At 46.9% G+C, this 18,448-nt stretch overlaps 2 protein-coding genes across 3 annotated transcripts; one reads left to right on the forward strand and one right to left on the reverse strand.

The window, feature by feature from the left end:
- Window positions 1-3,873: 3,873 nt before the first annotated feature.
- Window positions 3,874-5,160, reverse strand: LOC148056714 (uncharacterized). Its single transcript, XM_087749169.1, has one exon. The coding sequence runs from the start codon at window positions 5,158-5,160 to the stop codon at window positions 3,874-3,876; it is 1,287 nt and encodes a 428-aa protein (XP_087605295.1).
- Window positions 5,161-7,786: 2,626 nt separating this feature from the next.
- AGTR2 (angiotensin II receptor type 2) lies at window positions 7,787-18,089 on the forward strand. Of its 2 annotated transcripts, XM_087748136.1 has the most exons (5): window positions 7,787-7,845; window positions 8,297-8,372; window positions 11,804-11,937; window positions 14,086-14,234; window positions 15,927-18,089. In XM_087748136.1, exon 5 carries the CDS (start codon window positions 16,000-16,002, stop codon window positions 17,116-17,118), a length of 1,119 nt encoding a protein of 372 aa, XP_087604262.1. In that variant the 5' UTR covers window positions 7,787-7,845; window positions 8,297-8,372; window positions 11,804-11,937; window positions 14,086-14,234; window positions 15,927-15,999; the 3' UTR covers window positions 17,119-18,089. The 2 variants fall into 2 exon arrangements, with proteins under 2 accessions (XP_087604262.1, XP_009463673.2); XM_009465398.2 differs by lacking the exons at window positions 7,787-7,845; window positions 8,297-8,372; window positions 11,804-11,937 and having other exon boundaries at window positions 13,621-14,234.
- Window positions 18,090-18,448: the final 359 nt, after the last annotated feature.

The following is an 18,448-nucleotide window of genomic DNA, read 5'->3' on the forward strand; positions in this document are numbered from 1 at the left end:
TGGCCAGAAGGCAAAGATTTTGGAATATTGCCAGAGGAGGAGGTGACACATCCTGAAGAGGCCCCTCTGTATAATAAACTGCCAGAAAATGAGAAGCTATATGCCCTGTTCGCTGATGGGTCCTGTCGTCTTGTGGGAGAGCATTGGAGGTGGAAGCCTGCTGTATGTCAGTTCTGCTGACAAGTCACAGAAACTGCAGGAGAAGGTGAATTGAGTCAGTTTGCACAGGTGAAAGCCATCCAGCTGGTTTTAGATACTGCTGAATGAGAAAAATGGCCAGTATTTTGCCTCAATACTGATTCCTGGATGGTGGCAAATGGCCTGTGGGGGTGGTTACAGCAATGAAAGCAGAGCAACTGGCAGTGCAGAGGTAAACCCACCTGGGCTGCCGCATTGTGGCAAGATATTGCTGTTGGGGTAGAGAACCTGGTTGTAAAAGTACGTCACGTAGATGGTCACGTACCCAAGAGTTCGGCCACTGAAGAACATCAAAACAACCAGCAGGTGGATCAGGATGCTAAGATTCAAGTGGCTCAGGTAGATCTGGACTGGCAACATAAGGGTGAACTATTTATAGCTTGATGGGCCCATGACACCTCAGGCCGTCAAGGAAGAGATGCAACATATAGATGGGCTTGTGATCGAGGCGTGGACTTGACCATGGACACTATTGCACAGGCTATCCATGAATGTGAAACATGCGCTGTAATCAAGCAAGCCAAGCAGTTCAAGCCTCTCTGGTATGGAGAAGGATGGCTGAAATATAAATACGCGGAGGCTTGGCAGATTGATTATATCACACTCCCACAAACCCGCCAAGGCAAGCGCCATGTGCTTACAATGGTGGAAGCAACCACTGGATGGCTGGAAACATATCCCGTGCCCCATGCCACCGCCTGGAACGCTATCCTGGGCCTTGAAAAGCAAGGCCTATGGCGACATGGCACCCCAGAAAGAATTGAGTCAGACAGCAGGACTCATTTCTGAAACAACCTCATAGACACCTGGGCCAAAGAGCATGGCATACCGTGAGCACTGGGTATATCACATCCCCTATCATGCACCAGCCTCTGGGAAAATTGAACGATACAATGGACTGTTAAAGACTACACTGAGAGCAATGGGTGCTGGGACATTCAAACATTGGGATACACATTTAGCAAGGGGCACCTGGTTAGTCAACACTAGGGGATCTGCCAATTGAGCCGGCCCTGCCCAGTCAAAACTCTTACGTACTGCAGAAGGGGATAAAGTCCCTGTAGTGCATGTAAAAAATATGCTGGGGAAGACAGTCTGTGTTATTCCTGCCTCGGGCAAAGGCAAACCCATTCACGGGATTCCTTTTGCTCAAGGACCTGGGTGCATTTGGTGGGTGATGAGGGAGGATGGAGGAAGTCCGATGTGTACCTCAAGGGGATTTGATCTTGGGTGAGCAGAGCCATTGAATTAAATTTTATGATGTCAATTGCTATACAATACTGTATATCATCACTTCTATGGTGGCTATATGCCATATCAACGGTATTACAGTAAGAATCACCCAGATTAATGAAGAATGAACTTTGATGAAACTGAGCAAAGTGCAGCAATGATAGAACCGGACAAGCACAGCAGAACTGGCTTCAGCATGCAACAATCCAACACCACATACCATCTCTCCTGCCCTGAAGGACAGTTATGACAGATGAAGCCCCAAGTCATGGACTAAATGAACTCAATGAACATTTTATAGGGATGGCCCTTAGACTAAGGGAATGATATCTGTGTGTATATATCAAAAGACAGGAAAAGTCATGGTGATTAATGGAATGTATTGGAAAGTGCGGGACCTGGGCATAATGTAGATGGTATAGAATAAGGGGTGGATATTGTCCTGGTTTCAGCTGGGATAGAGTTAAATTTTTTTCCCTAGTAGCTGGTATAGTATCAATACAGGCTGGAGGATGAAAGGATTGAGAGCAGCCCTGTGGAGAAGGACTTGGGGGTACTGGTGGATGAAAAGCTGGACATGAGCCAGCAATATGCGCTCACAGCCCAGAAAGCCAACCATATCCTGGGCTGCCCAAAGAGAAACATGGCCAGCAGGTCAAGGGAGGTGATTCTGCCCCTCTACCCTGCTCTAGTGAGACCCCACCTGGAGCACTGCATCCAGCTCTGGGGTCCTCAGTACAGGAAGGACATGGATCTGTTGGAGCGGGTTCAGAGGAGGGCCACAAACATGATCAGAGGGATGAACACCTCTCCTATGAGGACAGGCTGAGAGAGCTGCGGTTCCTCACCCTGGAGAAGAGAAGGCTCCGGGGAGACCTTATTGCGGTCTTTCAATACTTAAAGGGGGCTTATAAGAAAGACGGGGACAAATTTTTTTAGCAGGGCCTGTTGCAATAGGACAGGGGGTAATGGTTTTAAACAGAAAGAGGGTAGATTCAGACTAGATATAAGGAAGCAATTTTTTACAATGAGGGTGGTGAAACACTGGAACAGGTTGCACAGAGAGATGGTAGATGCCCCATCCCTGGAAACATTCAAGGTCAGGTTGGATGGGGCTCTGAGCAACCTGATCCAGTTGATGTCCCTTTTCATTGCAGGAGGGAGTTGAACCAGATGACCTTTAAAGGTGCCTTCCAACCCAAACTATTCTATGATTCTATGATTCTGTACCAGCTTGAGGAAGGCCATGCCTTTGAACCTGTGCTGCTGAAGCTTTTACGACTTCTCTGCATTGGTGTGCCACCACAGGACACTTATTTGCCAATTTAACAGACCTGAGTGGGATATTTGGAGTGGCTGTGCAGGGGACAGTGAGTGAGGAGCAGGGGGAAGGTGAGGATGGAGATGAGACTGATCAGTGTTTAATCACTGAAGAGAGAGGGGTGAAGTTTAACCTTGGCTCTTATACGTAAATGAAGTTCATCCCTGGCCATGTGGCTGCTTGCAGGTCTGATGCAGCACATAGATGGTGCAAGAGCATTCTAGTGGAGTGTCGCATAGTCTGCAGCAGGATTTGGGCTGTTTTTAATATACCTGGAGAAATGGAAAATTCCTTGTGGGAAGATGGAGAAGGCTAATCTGTGTCAGGGAGGAAAGAAAGGTGAATAGCGCTGTGATGGAGGCATCATGATGACCTGTCAGTGTCTCCCAGCTGCTGGAGGGAGGTGGCTGGGGGTTATGGCACTGGTGTGATGCCATGCCAAAGCTCGTCAACAAAATGCAGGGAGACACAACTTGTACAGGCCACTCCTGAGACAAATGAGCTCTTTGCAGGGGTAAACGCAGAGTCACGTTAGCTGAGGCTCAATAGTGCGAGGAGCAGCTGAGTGATAAAATGTTTTACTTGGTGACATTTTTGCCCGCTCCTGCAACACTGTCATATTCTAACAGTAAAGCACCTCATATGCCAGTTGTGGGAAGCTACCATACGCTCGCAGAGATGCTAATGGACTGAGAGGGACTCCAGATGTGCTAGAACATATGCAATTTATTCCTACTTCAGCAGTACTCATAATATCCTGATTGTGAGCTGGGCTCAGGAAAGCAGCCCTTCCCTGAGAGATCACACGTGGTTGTGGTCAGTCGGTAAACAGGGAGGACAGAGGCTGTGGTGGGGCCACGCTTCCCAGCCCCGCGTCACCCAGCACAAGCCCCAGCCCTGAACTTGCTAATGTGACCTTCTCCTCGCACGTGAACATTTACATTGAATTTTGATATTAGCATTTCAGATTTGAGCATTGCCCATGAATGAAAACATTTATTCCTATATAATAAAATCCCTCTATTTCCATATAAAACCCACCTGTAATGAAACCATTGCTCATAAACAAATATATTGCGAGAAAAGAAATAAGTGGCCTCCACTTTATAATTTAAATATTGTCAAAATGTGGCCACGGAGGTGTCCCATTCCCTCGCAAAATACCATGCATGGCAGACAAGTACCAGCAGGATGACCTTGCTGGGAAGAGCAGGAGGCCCAGGAGCCACACTGGTACTAGCCACCCTGCACTTGTCTTCGCTTGCCAGCTCAGGTGGCACCGTGCAGTCCATCAGGTCCCCTGGACGGGAGACATCGAGTGCCGTCATGTTGTGAGGGCCCAGGAAGGCACAGTGCAGCCCTTCGATCTCTCCCCTGCGCGTTGCAGTCCACCGCCAGAACCAAAGCATCTTGCAGTCGCATTTCCAGGGGTTGTGGGATAAAAACACATACTTCAGTTTTGGCAGTTCAGCAAACAAATAGACGGGGAGGGAGCTAAGGTTGTTCTTGCTCAGGTGAAGGAAGTGCAGCTTGTTTAAGTATGAGAAAGCAGAGTCTGAGATCGAGGAGATCTGGTTGTTGTTCAGGTACAAGTTTCTCAAGTTCAGCAGATGCCTGAAGGTGCAGTCGACAGCAGTGATTCTGTTGGCTTCAAGGTGCATGGTCTTGAGCTGGATCAACCCATCGAAAAGCTGATTAGGCAAATCAGCGATGAAGTTGTGTCCTAAATTTAACATGCCCAATCTGAGAAGCTTTGTGAAAGCGCCATTTTGAATGATCCATATCCGATTCTTCCTGAGATTCAGATCATACAGGGTTTCCAGGTCCTTCAGGGAATCTCTCCCAATGGCTTCTATGTGGTTGCCCTCCAGGGACAGCCTCGTGAGGCTGGAGAGGTTCCTAAAGGCTTGTGGGACGTACCGCATGTTATTGGAAGCTAAATCAAGTCTTTCTAAAGAAGGCAGGTGTGAAAATAGAAGTGGGTGGATTTCGAAGATATTGCAGTGGGACAAATCCAGGCTGATGAGGTTTAATAGTCCTCTGAAAGTGTTTGCATGCAGGTAGGTGAGGCGTGAGTTCCTGCTGAGGTGCAGCTCTCGCAGCTTGCTGAGAGTGTGGAAGGTCCCCGGGGACAGGAAAGTCAGGTTGTTTCCATCTAGCCAGAGGCTGTGGAGGAAAGTCAGGTTTCTGAAGGTGTTGGTGGTAAGAATCCGCAAATAATTATTGGAGAGGTTCAGAGAGACGGTGGATGCTGCTATTTCTCCAGGGAGGGCTCTCAGTCCGGCTCTGTTACAGTGAATAATCTCTTCAGGTGCACATTTGCACATGCTTGGGCATGAATCAGAGATATTCAGACTCAGTCCAGCCTTCGTTGCACAAGTAAATATAAATATAACAAGAAAGAACATGACCAGCCACAAGTCAGCCACCGCAGCTAATACCTGATGGATAGTAGAGAAGGAGGCAAGAAAAAAAGCATGTACCTTTTGGATAGGTGAACCGTGACCATTGCAGGGTTGGTTGGGCTGTGCTTTTAGTGCACAGTGAAAATAAATTAGCTGCCTCTTCCTGCTGCAGACCAATGGGGATCAAGACTTTAGGCAGATAAAAGCCGATTAAGTGCTGCCCTGCTGTAAGGAGCATTACTGAGAGGCAGGGAGATTTCTCAGCTGAGCATCAGGCTCCGACAGTGGTTTTTCCCACCTCCTGCCCTCTGCAAACTGCAGCAGGTAACAGACTTCCCTTGGGATCTGTCTGGGAGAAGCTCCTGCTCCTAGGTTGATCACCATTCTCAGGATCTGCTTGGCAGTTTGCTCAAAAACCCCTCTGTGTTGGGGGAGCATTTTTGTACTTTTCTCCAGTTAGGGCTTCAGCAAAGGCAGCTGAGAGCAGCTCTGCCATCCAGATGCGAGATGGGGGCTCTCCCCCTGGTGTGGCTACACTTGCTGGCAGATGCCCTGGGTTTCAGGCTGCGATCCAGATGCCGAGGAAAGTGGAGCTGCGACTGAGCCCTGAGCACAGCCCTGTCGATGGCTGTGACTCCTCTGCAGTAAAACGGGAGACTGTCAGGAACTGTGCAAGCCTCACGCTCCCTGCCAGCCAGGAATGTGCAGGGGAATGCTGCGTCCTGGTGGAGCCTCTTCTCGGAATAAGCCTTGAGCCATCTATAAGATGATCCCCGTGGGCAAAACGCAGAGCACCCCAAGGGCACGCTGCCCTTCCCAGGGTGCTGCCTGTCTCCAGCAGGTCTGAAGATGTCACTGAGCAGCTGGAGCCAGGCCTGGGTCCCTAAAATCCCTTGTCCTTGGGCCCCTCCCTGGTTTTCATCCTATATCCAGAGGGCAAAGGAAAAGTGCAACTGGGGGGCTGATTGATGCACCCAGCACCCAGCGATCAGCAATCCACAGTTTTGCTTACGATGCCAAGAGGACTATACCCAGACCTTACCAGACTCCTGATGTGTCAGCAGGGCAACCAATGACACAGTTGCTGCTCTTGTTTTTTCTCACTCTTTTAATTTTTGGTTTCCCCCTCATGTCTCTCTGCTGGAGTTCTTATGTTTTTTATGTGCTTGAAGCACCTTCTCTCAGCCCCCTCCCTTCCCATGCATTTCCCTGCTTTTAATTTCTTGGTCTGTCCCATCTTCTTTCTTTTTCATGTTTAACAGATTTGGGTTTCCTTTCTCTCCCCTGCTTTGGCAGCTCTGTCCAGACAGTGGCTAAAAACCCAAATACATGATATGCCCAATGATAAGTGTGAGTTGGACAAATTTGCAGATCTGGTGTTTTCTCAGCAGAAGCAGATCAGGTTTCCTGTGCTGTTAAATTGCTGTGTTGGCTTCAGATAGTTCTGTTTTCTTCTTCATTTTTTCAAGCAACAACCTCCCAAAGAACAACTTTTCCCTGGAAGCTTGGCTGGGATGGCCATGTTGTGTAATGGAGACCATCTTCCAGCTGTAAACAACATCATTTATTTAGTAGACAGGCTTTGCCGCAGTGTTACTAGGGGCCAAAAGCTGGTTTTCACCCTGAGAGTAGAGGTGATGGCACCTTGCCAAGGGGCTTGTCCTGGGAGCCCCAGAGGAAGGTGGAAGTGTGCACCCCATCCAGCTACTCACGTTTGGGGCCATGGCAAAGGTTTTGGTGGGTGAATCTTTGTTTTCTGTATTCCTGGCTCAGCTGGGACGGCTCCTTTAAGGATATCACTTTGGAGGGGTGTCCTGCTGCTGGGATCTCCACAGCTTCTCTTACCTCCTGTTGCAGCACAGCTATGAATATCCATTGCTCCACGACTTTGCCTTTGCATCCCTGTGAAGGAGACGGGTTTCTGCTGGTCTCTGTGCAAGATGAGTGAGCTGCTCTGTGTTTGCTAGGAATGGTCTCACCTTTAGCTGAAGTTTTGTAGCTCAGGCTGGAGAAGATAGATCGCTTGCTCTAGTGTCCTTTTCATTCTACACAGGCTTTATTTCTGGTTGTAATTCCAGCAGTGTTGCCATGTTCTAGCCCTGATTTAAGCCCCTCTAATTCTCCTTGATTTCATATTGGAAATTTTAAAAGACCAAAAACATGCAGCTCTTAGAGCTCATCGTTGCCAGATGTTGCTTAACTGGACTAAAACATAGTGGTGAAACAGGACCACACAGCTGCAGAATGTCTCCTTGCTTCAGAGCCTGTAGGCCTGAGGAAGCCCCTAAGTATCAAAATGACCAGATTTTTACACCTTGTCATAGGTTTGGCAATTCCAGCTGCTCCCAGTAACAATTCCTCAATGCACAGAGAGTGGCAGCTGCCTTGCCAGGATTTCAGCTGTGGCTGCTGTGGTTGCAGCTCTGGTTGCACCTTCCTTTGGGGTGGAATCGTGGAATCAATGCAGCACTGTACCATCGCTCAACACCACAGTGAGCTAAACCTTTGCTGGGAGCTGAGTGTTGATTGAAGATAATGATCATGGGTACAGCCTGTGTGTGCTGCAGTGCCCAGTGCTCCTTTGCAAGAAGCGCTCAGCATTGCCTGTCCAGCTTCACCTTCCTGAGCATCATCACTGCAGTCAGCAGTAGCCAGAATCACTACCACATCAGATGCTGCAGAGACAAGGTAAAGACATGGTCCTTGAGAAGAACAACCACATGATTTTTCTCTCTAGCTACTTTTTTAACAAATACTTTCCACACTATGGTCCGTTCAATTATGAGCATTCAGCTCTTGAGCTGTCTTTTCCAGGCTCAGCTCTTTGTGCTCCAGGTGCAGGGATTTTGGTTGTCTCACTCCATCTGCTGGGAGGGTTTTCTGGAGTGCATCATGTGTTTTGGCTGAGGTGGCTCATCCTTCTGGCTTTAATGGAAATGCTGAGCCACCGCAGGTCTTCTGTTAAAATGTATTCCACCCATTGCATGACCATGATTGTGTTTTGTCTTTTCTTCAGTCACTGATTTATCTGACATTTGGGATTTAAAGCCCAGCACACCCACTTCAGAAACTGTTTGTAGCTGATGTCAAGAGCCATGCCTAAAACTGTAGATTTTAAGGAGCTGTATTCTCTTTACAGGATCAAGGTTTGATACAAGCAGTCCAAACATCTACTTTGGGACGGTCTTGCTGGTCTAATGAGTTAAAGGAGCAAGGTTTGCTTTCTTTAAACTTTCTGGTGGGCAAAGTTGGGGTGAGCAGAATCACTTTATAGCTTTGTTGATTAAAAGAAGGATTAAATAAGTTGGAATACCCAAGCGTCAGGATTATTCTGACTTCCCCAAAGCTTTATCTAGCTGGTGAACTCTCTTTCATGTGTATCTCGGCATGTTTGGTACATAAGAGAAATTCCTGACAAAACCAAAAACATTTAAAAAGTGGGAAATGATGCTTGCAGCGAGTATAGTTCAAAATGGCAAAGGAAGGAAGATTTTTATTTTTAAAGGATCTCTGGAAAGAGACCCCCTGGTACTCTGTAGCTCTTTAAAACTGACCATGGAGTCCTAGCTCTTCCTAAAAAATCACATTGAGACTCTAAAAATAAATGTGAAGTATGCTCCCACATCCTTTAAATGCCAAGTTATATACACATATACTAACACTAATAAAGCAGAAGTTAGGCAGGAGGGAGCTCTCTCCCACAGGCTGTGGGCATCAATGTCATAACTTCTGCTGCTCATCACAGCAACTGGTCTGGGAGAAGTGAGCAGGAGGAAATTATCTGTGATTGTTCTTTATGAAAGCTGAATGTGGGTTGCCTTTGCAATCTGGCTGAGCAGGTCGCATTTGCTGAAATGCTGTGCTTTGGCCATAGCAGCGTCAGCGGGATTTAGGCTCTATGCCTGTTGTGGGCAAGCCCTGGTGCCTGGTGGTTTATCTTTATCTCGGGCCATGGCTGAAAGCTGTGCAGCACTTGGGAACGCAGCTCTGGCCAAGCGCTGCAGTGCTCGCCCTGAGAGCGGGCAGCGGTGCCAGGGCGCATGTGCACGCGCTGCCTTTAATAGCAACGGGTGCAGCATGTTTTCAAAGTCACTTATGGGCTTGTTTTCTTTACTACTTTTAGTAACTTGTAAAATGCTTACGGCCAATTATTTGAACAAACAATGTCATGGTGGATAATCTCAGAATTGGCAGTGCTATCTGCTGGGCACAAACATCTCATAAAAGAAATGCTTTGGAAAAGTTTTCTGCATGCTGGAGGTGGAAAGGGCGTCCCTCTTCCCTCCAAACTGCCTCTGCCACACTCTAAACACTGAACTGCTTCAAAAACTGACTTCTTCCAGCAGATGAATGGGACCAGAGCTCTCTGATACTGTACCCTGATGGGTCCTGGCTGGATGGCCTTTGTGTTCACTGCTGTGCTGTTGTGAAGTGGAAAAGCAGGGCTTTCCCCAGGCCTGCTCAGTGCTTCCACATGAAATCATGGCTCCAGGAGGCAAAGTGAAACACTGACCAAGGTCTTCCCTTTAAAGATGCTAGTAGTTCTCCCTCCTGGCCAAACCACTGGCTTTGCAGACACCCACTGTCAGAACTGATCATGCTTCAGAGGTCTGTGAGACAGCGTTAAGACCCAGCATGCCAAGGCATGAACCATGGATGCTGGGCATGAGCAGGACTCATTGCCTCAGCCATCAGTTTTCAGCTGGTTGCTGCTCACAACTTCTCTTCTCCCAAAAAGGATGCAAGAAAGCAGCCTTCTCTGCAGGAGTGCTCCAGGGCTGGGGAAAGACCAGGTAGATACTCCAATCTTACTGACTGAACAATTAATCCCTAAAGAAACCCTTAAACAAACAAATGCGGAAAGGATGAATGCATATAAAAGTTTATGGAGTGCTGGGGGAGCCCAGCTGCAGGCGGGATGGTTTTGGTGTGTGTGTACAAAAGGCCTGTCATTTGGCACAATGCAAACGTGCCATCCGGCACGACGGAAATCATTGCTCCCCAGCAGTGTGTGGGTGCCGGGTCCCCAGCTCCTGCCCCCAGCCCTGGAACAAGGGAGTCAGGGCATCCTGCTGTAAACCAGCACCAAAGGGGTCCGAGCCATACTGACCTACATTGGAGTATGCATCCCGGGGAGCGCATTTATGAGAGATTTTTTTTTTCCCCTTTTGCTTTCTTCAAAAGGAACAAATCAAGCCCATGAATACAGTCTGCACCTGGATCCCACATTGCTTTGAGGATTTGGCAGGCTGGCAAGGGTTAACCTCAAGACCTGGCTCTGACAGTCTGCTGGCCTGTTCGGAGTATTCCATCCCTGACAGCAGCACTTCCCTGCAAAAACCAAGACCTAGGACTTGGGGTGCACGAATCCATTTTTTTTTAGTTTGTACAGTTGATCAGAAGTTGCTATTTGAATTGTGTGTGTGTGTGGTTTTGTGGAGGTGATTTTTTTGGTTTTAGGGTTTTTTGGATTTTGTTTGGGTTTTTTTTAAACACTTCTCCTGACCTCTGTTGGTGCATGGGCTTGAGGGTAGAAAGGTAAACCTGAGTGCTGTGTGTGAACATGCAGCAAAATTTCTTGCTTCTCTTGAATTGTGATTTTTTTTTCTTGATATAAAACACATGCATAAAATCCTTCCTCAAATACATGTCCCAGGAAGCACTAACTCCTCACCATTTAACATCAAACAGGTCTTCTTGTGGTGAAAACTCCTCGCTTTTGTAACTTTGCAGCCAGATGAACAGTAAAAAGGCCGAAGACTCTGCCTCGGTGCTGAGCTGTGTGCTGGGCTCTGATACAGCAGATCCATGTGCTGGATTTACCGGCCTGGCTGTGGAAGCTGGACAAACATGTCCTGCAAGCTCAGGGGGCCTTAGCTCAGCTGCAGCACTACATGGCACAAGGTTGGCTTGTGCATGGACAGCTTGGGCGTCCGTATGGGGTGTACCTTCTATTTCACAGCCATTCGTGTACAGGCTATGCTCAGAAATAGTGGGAGGAAGAAAGAAATAGTGGAGGAAATAGAAGAGGGAGGGGGTTTGTACATTGGCTAAATGGAGCTTTGGAGTGAGAACTTGGGCTCAGATAAGGAATGGGATGCATTGAACACTGGCAGGGCGAAGAATGGGAGCAGGATTTGGCAAAGGGCAGCCCGAGGTATGACTCCCATTGCACCAGGTGCATTAGGCCCATCTCTCGTCTAGTAACAGTTATGAACCCAGCACAAAGTTTCAAACAGTTTTGGAGGTAGAACAGAGTAGACACAGTCAGTATCTGTGAGGATCAAAAGTGCATCTGGAAAGGAAAGCATCATATTTAAATCTAAACAATTTGTGTGTGTTATCTTTGCAAAATAAACATTCTCATGCATTTGACTTTTTCCCCTGCTTACAAAGCACGCTGGATGTTTGATGAAAGAAGGAGCAAGATCTTTCACCAGTCATGTGCAAAGCAACTAGCAGCTAGAATTCCTGGCTGATGGTGTCCTGTCACATACTGTTAGTAAAAAACTGAATGACTATGGGTCAGAGTGAGTGCTGACATCTCAGGTCACTCACCTGAGAGCCAGCAGTCCTCTGGACACAAGGCAGGGTATATACAGGGGGGACTGGTGGCAAAAGGTGCATTTCTTCTCCTTTGCACTAGGACACATGATCTCTGCACTTGCACATCCCACGTACTCCTACTGACCTGCTTGGTAGACCTTTGGTTTGAAGAAAGGACAGAGTTCTTGCAGCGTATCTCTAGAAGGTGCTGTTTAATGCCTCTTGAACAAAACAGTAAGTCTCCTGGTAGTGGTTGTAGTAGGTGGGAACTGAGTGAAAATCTTTATCTTAAAGCTTTTTGGTTAAGTCTTGACTTTTTCAGCTCCCAAGGTATTATGGATGTTACTGTTTCCTATACAAATTTTCTTTATTTTTTGTTGAGTGATGCAAATTTCAGTGGTTCCAGGGTGTCTCCCCTTGTCCTCTGCCTTTTCCATGACAACCTCAAATGAAGGTGGGGAGGAATGAGCGGGAAAAGGAAGAGGAAGGCATGCCCCAAAATCAAAATAAACATTTATGGAAGGGTGAGTGTGCACATTGGAGAGGTTCACGTATATCTCAAGATAACAAGGATGTGCTGACATGTATGTGCTGACATGCATGTTGTGTGACTCTGGCTGTGACAAGCAGTGCTTGAGCCTTTGGGGCAGATGAGGTCTCCCATGCTGTGCAGTGATTTGGTATCACCCTCCCTCAAGATACCTGTGATGTCTGGGTCTGCTTCTGTTTTATCTGCTCTCAGCATGTCATTTCACTGAGCTGTTTCAGCTTGCTTTCCCTTCCAGTGTTTGCCCCAAGCACAGGCACTGTGTGTGCTTGCAGCCTGACACTCCTGACCACTGACTACTTTGTCGGTGTTTCCATGAAGCAGTACATCAGCTGCACTGTGATAAATAGAAATGCTGCATGGGATTCCCCTTCTTTAAATAGCCCAGTCGCCTTTTGCATAGAGAAGGCCAAGAGCTGGACACTTAATATGAGGCATATAAATGGCATAAGATAAAGCCAAAAGCTGCCAAGGACTCTGCTCCCTGCCTTGAGAAGTAGTACTCTCCTCCAGGTGATGTATATGAGTTTGCTGGTAAGCTTTTCCAGCACTCCCTGCAGCTCTTTCCGGGTAAAAGACACAGCTGGGCAGAAAGGTGAGTTTGTTCTCCACAGCCTGCTTAGCCCTTGGTTCCTCCAAAGATGCTGGTAAAAGGATATTTTCCCTGTTTCATCTCTCTTCTGGGTCACCTTGGTGTAAGCAGAGCTGGTTACAGAGCCTGTGGTGCCGGTTGCTTCTGGTGTGCTGCACAGTCCCAGAGCAAGGGCAGACACCACAGTTCCTCCAAGCCGCCACAGTTGGATACCCCTCGCTGCAAGGCTGTGCCAGTGTTCAAAGAATGGGATGAGCTTGGGTCCAGCCCCTGCTGGTGATGGAGAGCCAGCCAGCAGCACCTGGCTGGGGCAAAGGGACATGTCATTGGCAGGGACTTCTGTGGTTGCTTTCCATCTGGCACGTGCAGCCTTGCCTGGAGAGCCCAGCACACATCCCCAGTAGATGGGCTGCTGCTGCAGAGATCACACTCAGGAAAAAATGTTTAAGGCTTACGGGTGCTTACTTTGCCCCAGTGCTTATCCTCCAGCAGCCCCCTTGGAGCTCCTTCCAGGGAGGGGAGGCTGGGGCCAGGCGGAGTGTGTGACACGAGGAAGAAGCAGACGTGAAAACTCAGTTTACAAATGGGAAGTCAGAGTGAGCACACAGCCTTGCTGATCTGCTTGTTTTGGTCGTGTGCTACCCCAAGGCAGTCTCAGAGACAAGCCTGCTGTCTGCCACGTGGATTTGTCCTGCTGCCCTCCTCGGTTCAAGCAGTGTGCATGTCTTTGCAAGGACTTGGGCAGTGGCTTTCCCATCCTACTACCTGGGAGGCAGAATCAGCCCCCTTACGCAGGCAATGCTGGTGTGAATGCTGTGACGTTCCTCTGTTTTCTGTCTCTGTGTGTTCACATTCTGGTCAGCTCTGCCAGGACTAACAGCCTATTCCACTCTCAAATGTGTTAGCAAGTGCTGGGAGTCCATCGAGTGCGTGGGAATCCCCCTGCCCTCAGAGGTGCATGAATCCTTGCATGGAGGCTCGCACGTGTTGCATGTACACCTGGGGGGCAGAAGGGGTTGCATGTGGGTGTATCCTCCTGGCCCAAGAGCTGCAGTAGAAACCCACAGATATATTTGTGTGAATTTCCTGTTTCTTGCTTGCTTGCTTTCTTTTTTTTTTGGGGGGGTTGTCTTGTTCCTCTCTCCTGATTTACTGCATGTGCTCACGTGACCTTGGAAAGGGGGGGTTCTCAAACTGTTTTGCTTCCAAAAGGAAAAGAAGCTGGCAGGCATTCATATTTCAGTTCTCGAGTTATGTAGGTTGAAGTCTCCCAGTGGGAAAACGGAAGATATGAGAGAGCAGATTGCTGGTGGTGATACTTGCTAAAAGGAAAACAGAAAAAAGGAGCGTGTAATTCTAGAGCTACATCCAGATGTATGTGAGGTTTCAGAGGTATGTTTTCTATCTGCTGTTAGAACATAATTTCCATTGATTTGATTCAATTTGTGATAAAATGCCTCATTGTGTCTTAAGTAATAGTAGGAATGACTAGTTTAGAAGCAGATTCTAAGCCACCGGTTGTTCATGTGCAGAGGGGGAAGCATGTTTGTCAATGGAACCTTGTTCTCAGTAATGTAGCTAAAATTAATTACGGTGTAGTCCCTCTATTAGGATTAAATCAGATACAAAATGCTTTATGACTAGTTCTGAGATTTCAGCTTCTGTAGATTAAAGTGAGGGGTTCAGGACATAAGAATTAAGGGCAAAATGGGGCTCCAAACCCTCTCCTGAATCTTTGTCATCCCCAAACAAAAAGCTTTCCTCTGGTTTAAGACCTGTTTGATTACAGAACGAGGGCTTGTGATCCAGTATTTGGGACTTTAAACACCGGCACTCTGCAGAAATGTGCATTAATATTCTCCTATTAAATGTTCATTGTTGAGAAAATATAATTAAAATTAATTTTTTGTCAGTATATTCAAAGTAACATATTGCATATTTTGCATGAGGAAATGATAAACTATGGTAGACTAAACAGAAAAATATGTTTGAAACTATCAGTTGCCTTCTGTGAAATGAGAGATCATTACCCAACACTGTGTCTTGTCTCGGTCAAAATTTCTGTTGTTTTTAGGACCCGTTGAGAATTCTTAAATGCCTGACTGGTTCCATAAGGACTTAATTAAAAAAGAATTGTCTCTTTCTATTTTGTAAAATAAATATTTGGGTATGATATCTTCTTTATTGACTATAAAGTCTTAAAGTTTGAAAAATGCCCTGCTCAGAGTGCAGACACCAGCTGTTGAACTGGAACAAAGACAGACCTGTCTACTAACTCTCCTATTGTAGCTGTTTTGCAGCTACATTTTCCCCTACTGAAACCCAGTCCTGATCTTTCTAAATGAATGGCAAATACTATTGTTAAATCCAATGCCTGCAAAGACTGAGTACTTGACTGTCCATTGCTGGTATCTACACTGAAAATATTTCTTTTACTTTTCCAATTAAAAGCCATCATGAGAGCAGGAGATGCAGATTTGCTTTGAAAAGGACTCTTGACAGTAAATGACATTTCACAAAGACCCTTCAGTGTCTTTGTATCCAACCCTGTGAATTAAAAAAAAAGTCAAAGCTTGCTTTCCTAATAGCCTGGTTAAAAGCCTGCTTTCATGCCTGTGAAGTCCCAGGAGACTCTCAGGTGTGAAGTACCTGATCCCCACTGGTGAGTGCTGCCTTTCTACATTATTTTAACTATGCAGAGTGCTGACAATAGTATGAGAAAGCTGAGAAAAGGATCACAAGGAGCTTCGGTGCTGCCTTTGGTCACAGAAGTTCCTGAAGTGTCTCCAGCTCCTGAGTCAATAATCTTTCAGCTCTGCTGGCCACAGAAAGCACCATCTGTAATCACAGATAAAACCCAGCTGCTCGCTTCTCTGCCGGTCTAATTAAAAAGTGCGGTGACCTCCCTAGGGCTAATTGTGTCCTGTCAGTGGGACGGAGGAAAGGAGTCCAGCAGGGTTGCCTGGTATTTCAGCACTCAGCTTACTGACATAATTTTAAATGGTTTTTATTTTATTGTGACTGTGTGATTCCAGAGCTGACGACTGCAGAGTGCATGTCTAACACACGGTTTCTGATCTGCAGGTGAGCGATGTGAAAGAAAAGTGCTGCTAGCACATGAATTCCCTGCAGAACCTCCCTTTCCACCAGCACCAACATGCAGAGCAACTACTCCCTGGTTGTCACCACCAGAGAAACTCTCCAAGTCCTCTATACAGCACCGACAAACTCATCGGCTGCATTGCGCTCACCCTCCCCCTGCCCACTTACCTCTTCAGATTATCAGTTTTCACTAATTCCAGCACTCTTCTCTGTGGTTTTTGTTCTGGGGTTGGTTGGCAACAGCGTGGTGGTTGTGGTGCTTTGTCGGCACAGTGGCCCCAAAACAGTTGCTAATATCTACATTTTCAACCTGGCCATGGCAGATTTGCTGTGCCTCGCCACCCTTCCCTTCTGGGCTACCTACTACGCGCAGGGGTACAACTGGCTCTTTGGGTCTCTCATGTGCAAAATCTCCAGTTCTGTCCTGTGCTTGAACATGTTTGCAAGTATATTTTTCATTACATGCATGAGCGTGGACCGCTACCACGCTATTGTCCATCCTATTCGCTCTCAAAGAAGAACTCCACAACAAGCTTATTTTATAGCATTGGTTGTGTGGGGCCTTGCCTGTTTGTCCTCCCTCCCAACTTTTTATTTCCGTGACACTCGCTACATTGAAAGCTTGGGGGTCAATGCTTGCATTATGGCCTTTCCTCATGAGAATTATGCAATGTGGTCTGTGGCAACAGCCTTCCTGAAAAATGCACTTGGCTTCTTCATCCCCTTGATAGTGATCACCACGTGCTACATCTGGATCAGGAGGCACTTGCTCAAAGCACAGGAGTTTGGGAAAAACAAGCAGAAGAGGGACAAAGTCCTAAAGCTGGTGGCTGCTGTTGTTGTGGCCTTCTTAATTTCCTGGCTCCCATTCCACATTTTAACGTTTTTGGATGCCTTGGCTCATATGAACATCATTAACAACTGTGACGTGACAGGGATCATCGACACAGCGCTGCCGTTTGGCATCTGCATGGCATTCGCCAACAGCTGCATCAACCCTTTGCTGTACTGCTTTATTGGGAACCAGTTCCAGGAGAAGCTCCATCGCTTGTTTAAGCGACGGGTTTATCAGTTCAACAGCCATCAAGAGAGCTCTTCTTTGAGGAAAGGGAGCTGCTTCAGAGATGCTGAGACACCCCTGGGCAGGGAAGGGGGGCCTGAGTCCTTGCTGTAGGCACTGGGGCACGATGTGGGGCGATGTCAGTGCAGCTGGCTGTCCCTGCAGTGGTGACACTCCTCTCTCCCATTCCCTTTGTTTTGTGCCCATTCATTCACCAGCTGTTTGAAGGAGAATCTGTTTTTCTCATACATGGGGATTTATTCTTCCTTCCTTTCTGCAGTGAGCACTTAAGTTTTACATAAAGGGAAGATTCTGGCAAATAAATATATTGATGGCATTTTAAATATCAGCTTGTGCGTGGCTGAGATCAGGCGAGTGTTTAGTGTTACACAAAAAGACAAAATATACCAAAGGACCATTGCACAATAACTACAATTGTGTAGATGCTGAGTATTATACCGCAAGCTGATTTTCTAAAAGAGATTCTCACTAGAGAATGTGTTAATAAAGCAGTGCAGATACTTCAGTACTTATCTGTAAGAAAATATTTTGACCTTTATTTTATATATATATATTATTTTTATTAAATTTATGGCTAGAGATTTTGTATGTAAAATGCATCAAATATACCTCCTGCTTGCTTAGGCATGGGATCCTGAGAACAGGTGGAGACACAGTTCTGCAAACTGCTGGAGGCAGGAGAGTATTCTTGGGGGAAAGTACAACCACATCCATGTTTTTGTACATCTTTTATAGCAGGTAACATGTTTGCAGGCCAGATAGTCCTTTGCTTTGATTCAGTGTGGTCACTTTTGACATTAATGCCCCAGGAACTGAACATGCTATGTCCCACTGCTACGTGGGCATGCTGAGTCCCACGCACTGTCCAGCACCCTTCGGGGAAAGGACTTGTTGATTGTCTATACTTTTTGCATTTTAAATGTCCATTACTACTGTAATTTTGGGGTACTGTGTACAGAAAGCCTAAGTGACTCTGTCTTGACACCCAGAAGCAAAACCATGGTGTGACTCCTAAGACTGTCCCACATCTCAGTATGCGAGTTCACTCATTTGTAAATAAAAGAAAGGGGGGGCAAGTATTTGGCAAATACTGATTCTACTTTAAGGTTGCTTTTGATGATTATTTGAAATTTTCTTTTGCTGGAGAGATACTGGTCCTTTTGGACCCTTCAGAAAGGATCATATTTGACAGGCTCAATCTAAAAGAGGGATCTGTTAGCACCTTGCTCAGTTGCCAGCAGGATGTCCCCAGGCTGGGTGGCCCAGGGTGATCGAAAGATCATTAGCTTCAGGGAATTTGCTCTGACAAGTTACTCTTGAGCCTTGCATTGGCAGTTTTGGGTCCATGGGTCAGAAATTATACCTGCCGGTTGGGTGACCAGGAATCTGGCCTCCCTGGAAGTCCCAACACTGGCTGGTGCCT

This window comes from Nipponia nippon, unplaced genomic scaffold (genome assembly GCF_047370975.1).
Source record: "Nipponia nippon isolate SJK-2023a ecotype South Korea unplaced genomic scaffold, ASM4737097v1 scaffold_12, whole genome shotgun sequence".
NCBI classification, from domain to species: Eukaryota; Metazoa; Chordata; class Aves; order Pelecaniformes; family Threskiornithidae; genus Nipponia; species Nipponia nippon.

What these genes read in the sequence shown, in the direction of transcription:
- LOC148056714 (XM_087749169.1), bottom strand. Translation starts at nt 5,160, where the DNA reads ATGTTCTTTCTTGTTATATTTATATTTACTTGTGCAACGAAGGCTGGA.
- AGTR2 (XM_087748136.1), top strand. Translation starts at nt 16,000, where the DNA reads ATGCAGAGCAACTACTCCCTGGTTGTCACCACCAGAGAAACTCTCCAA.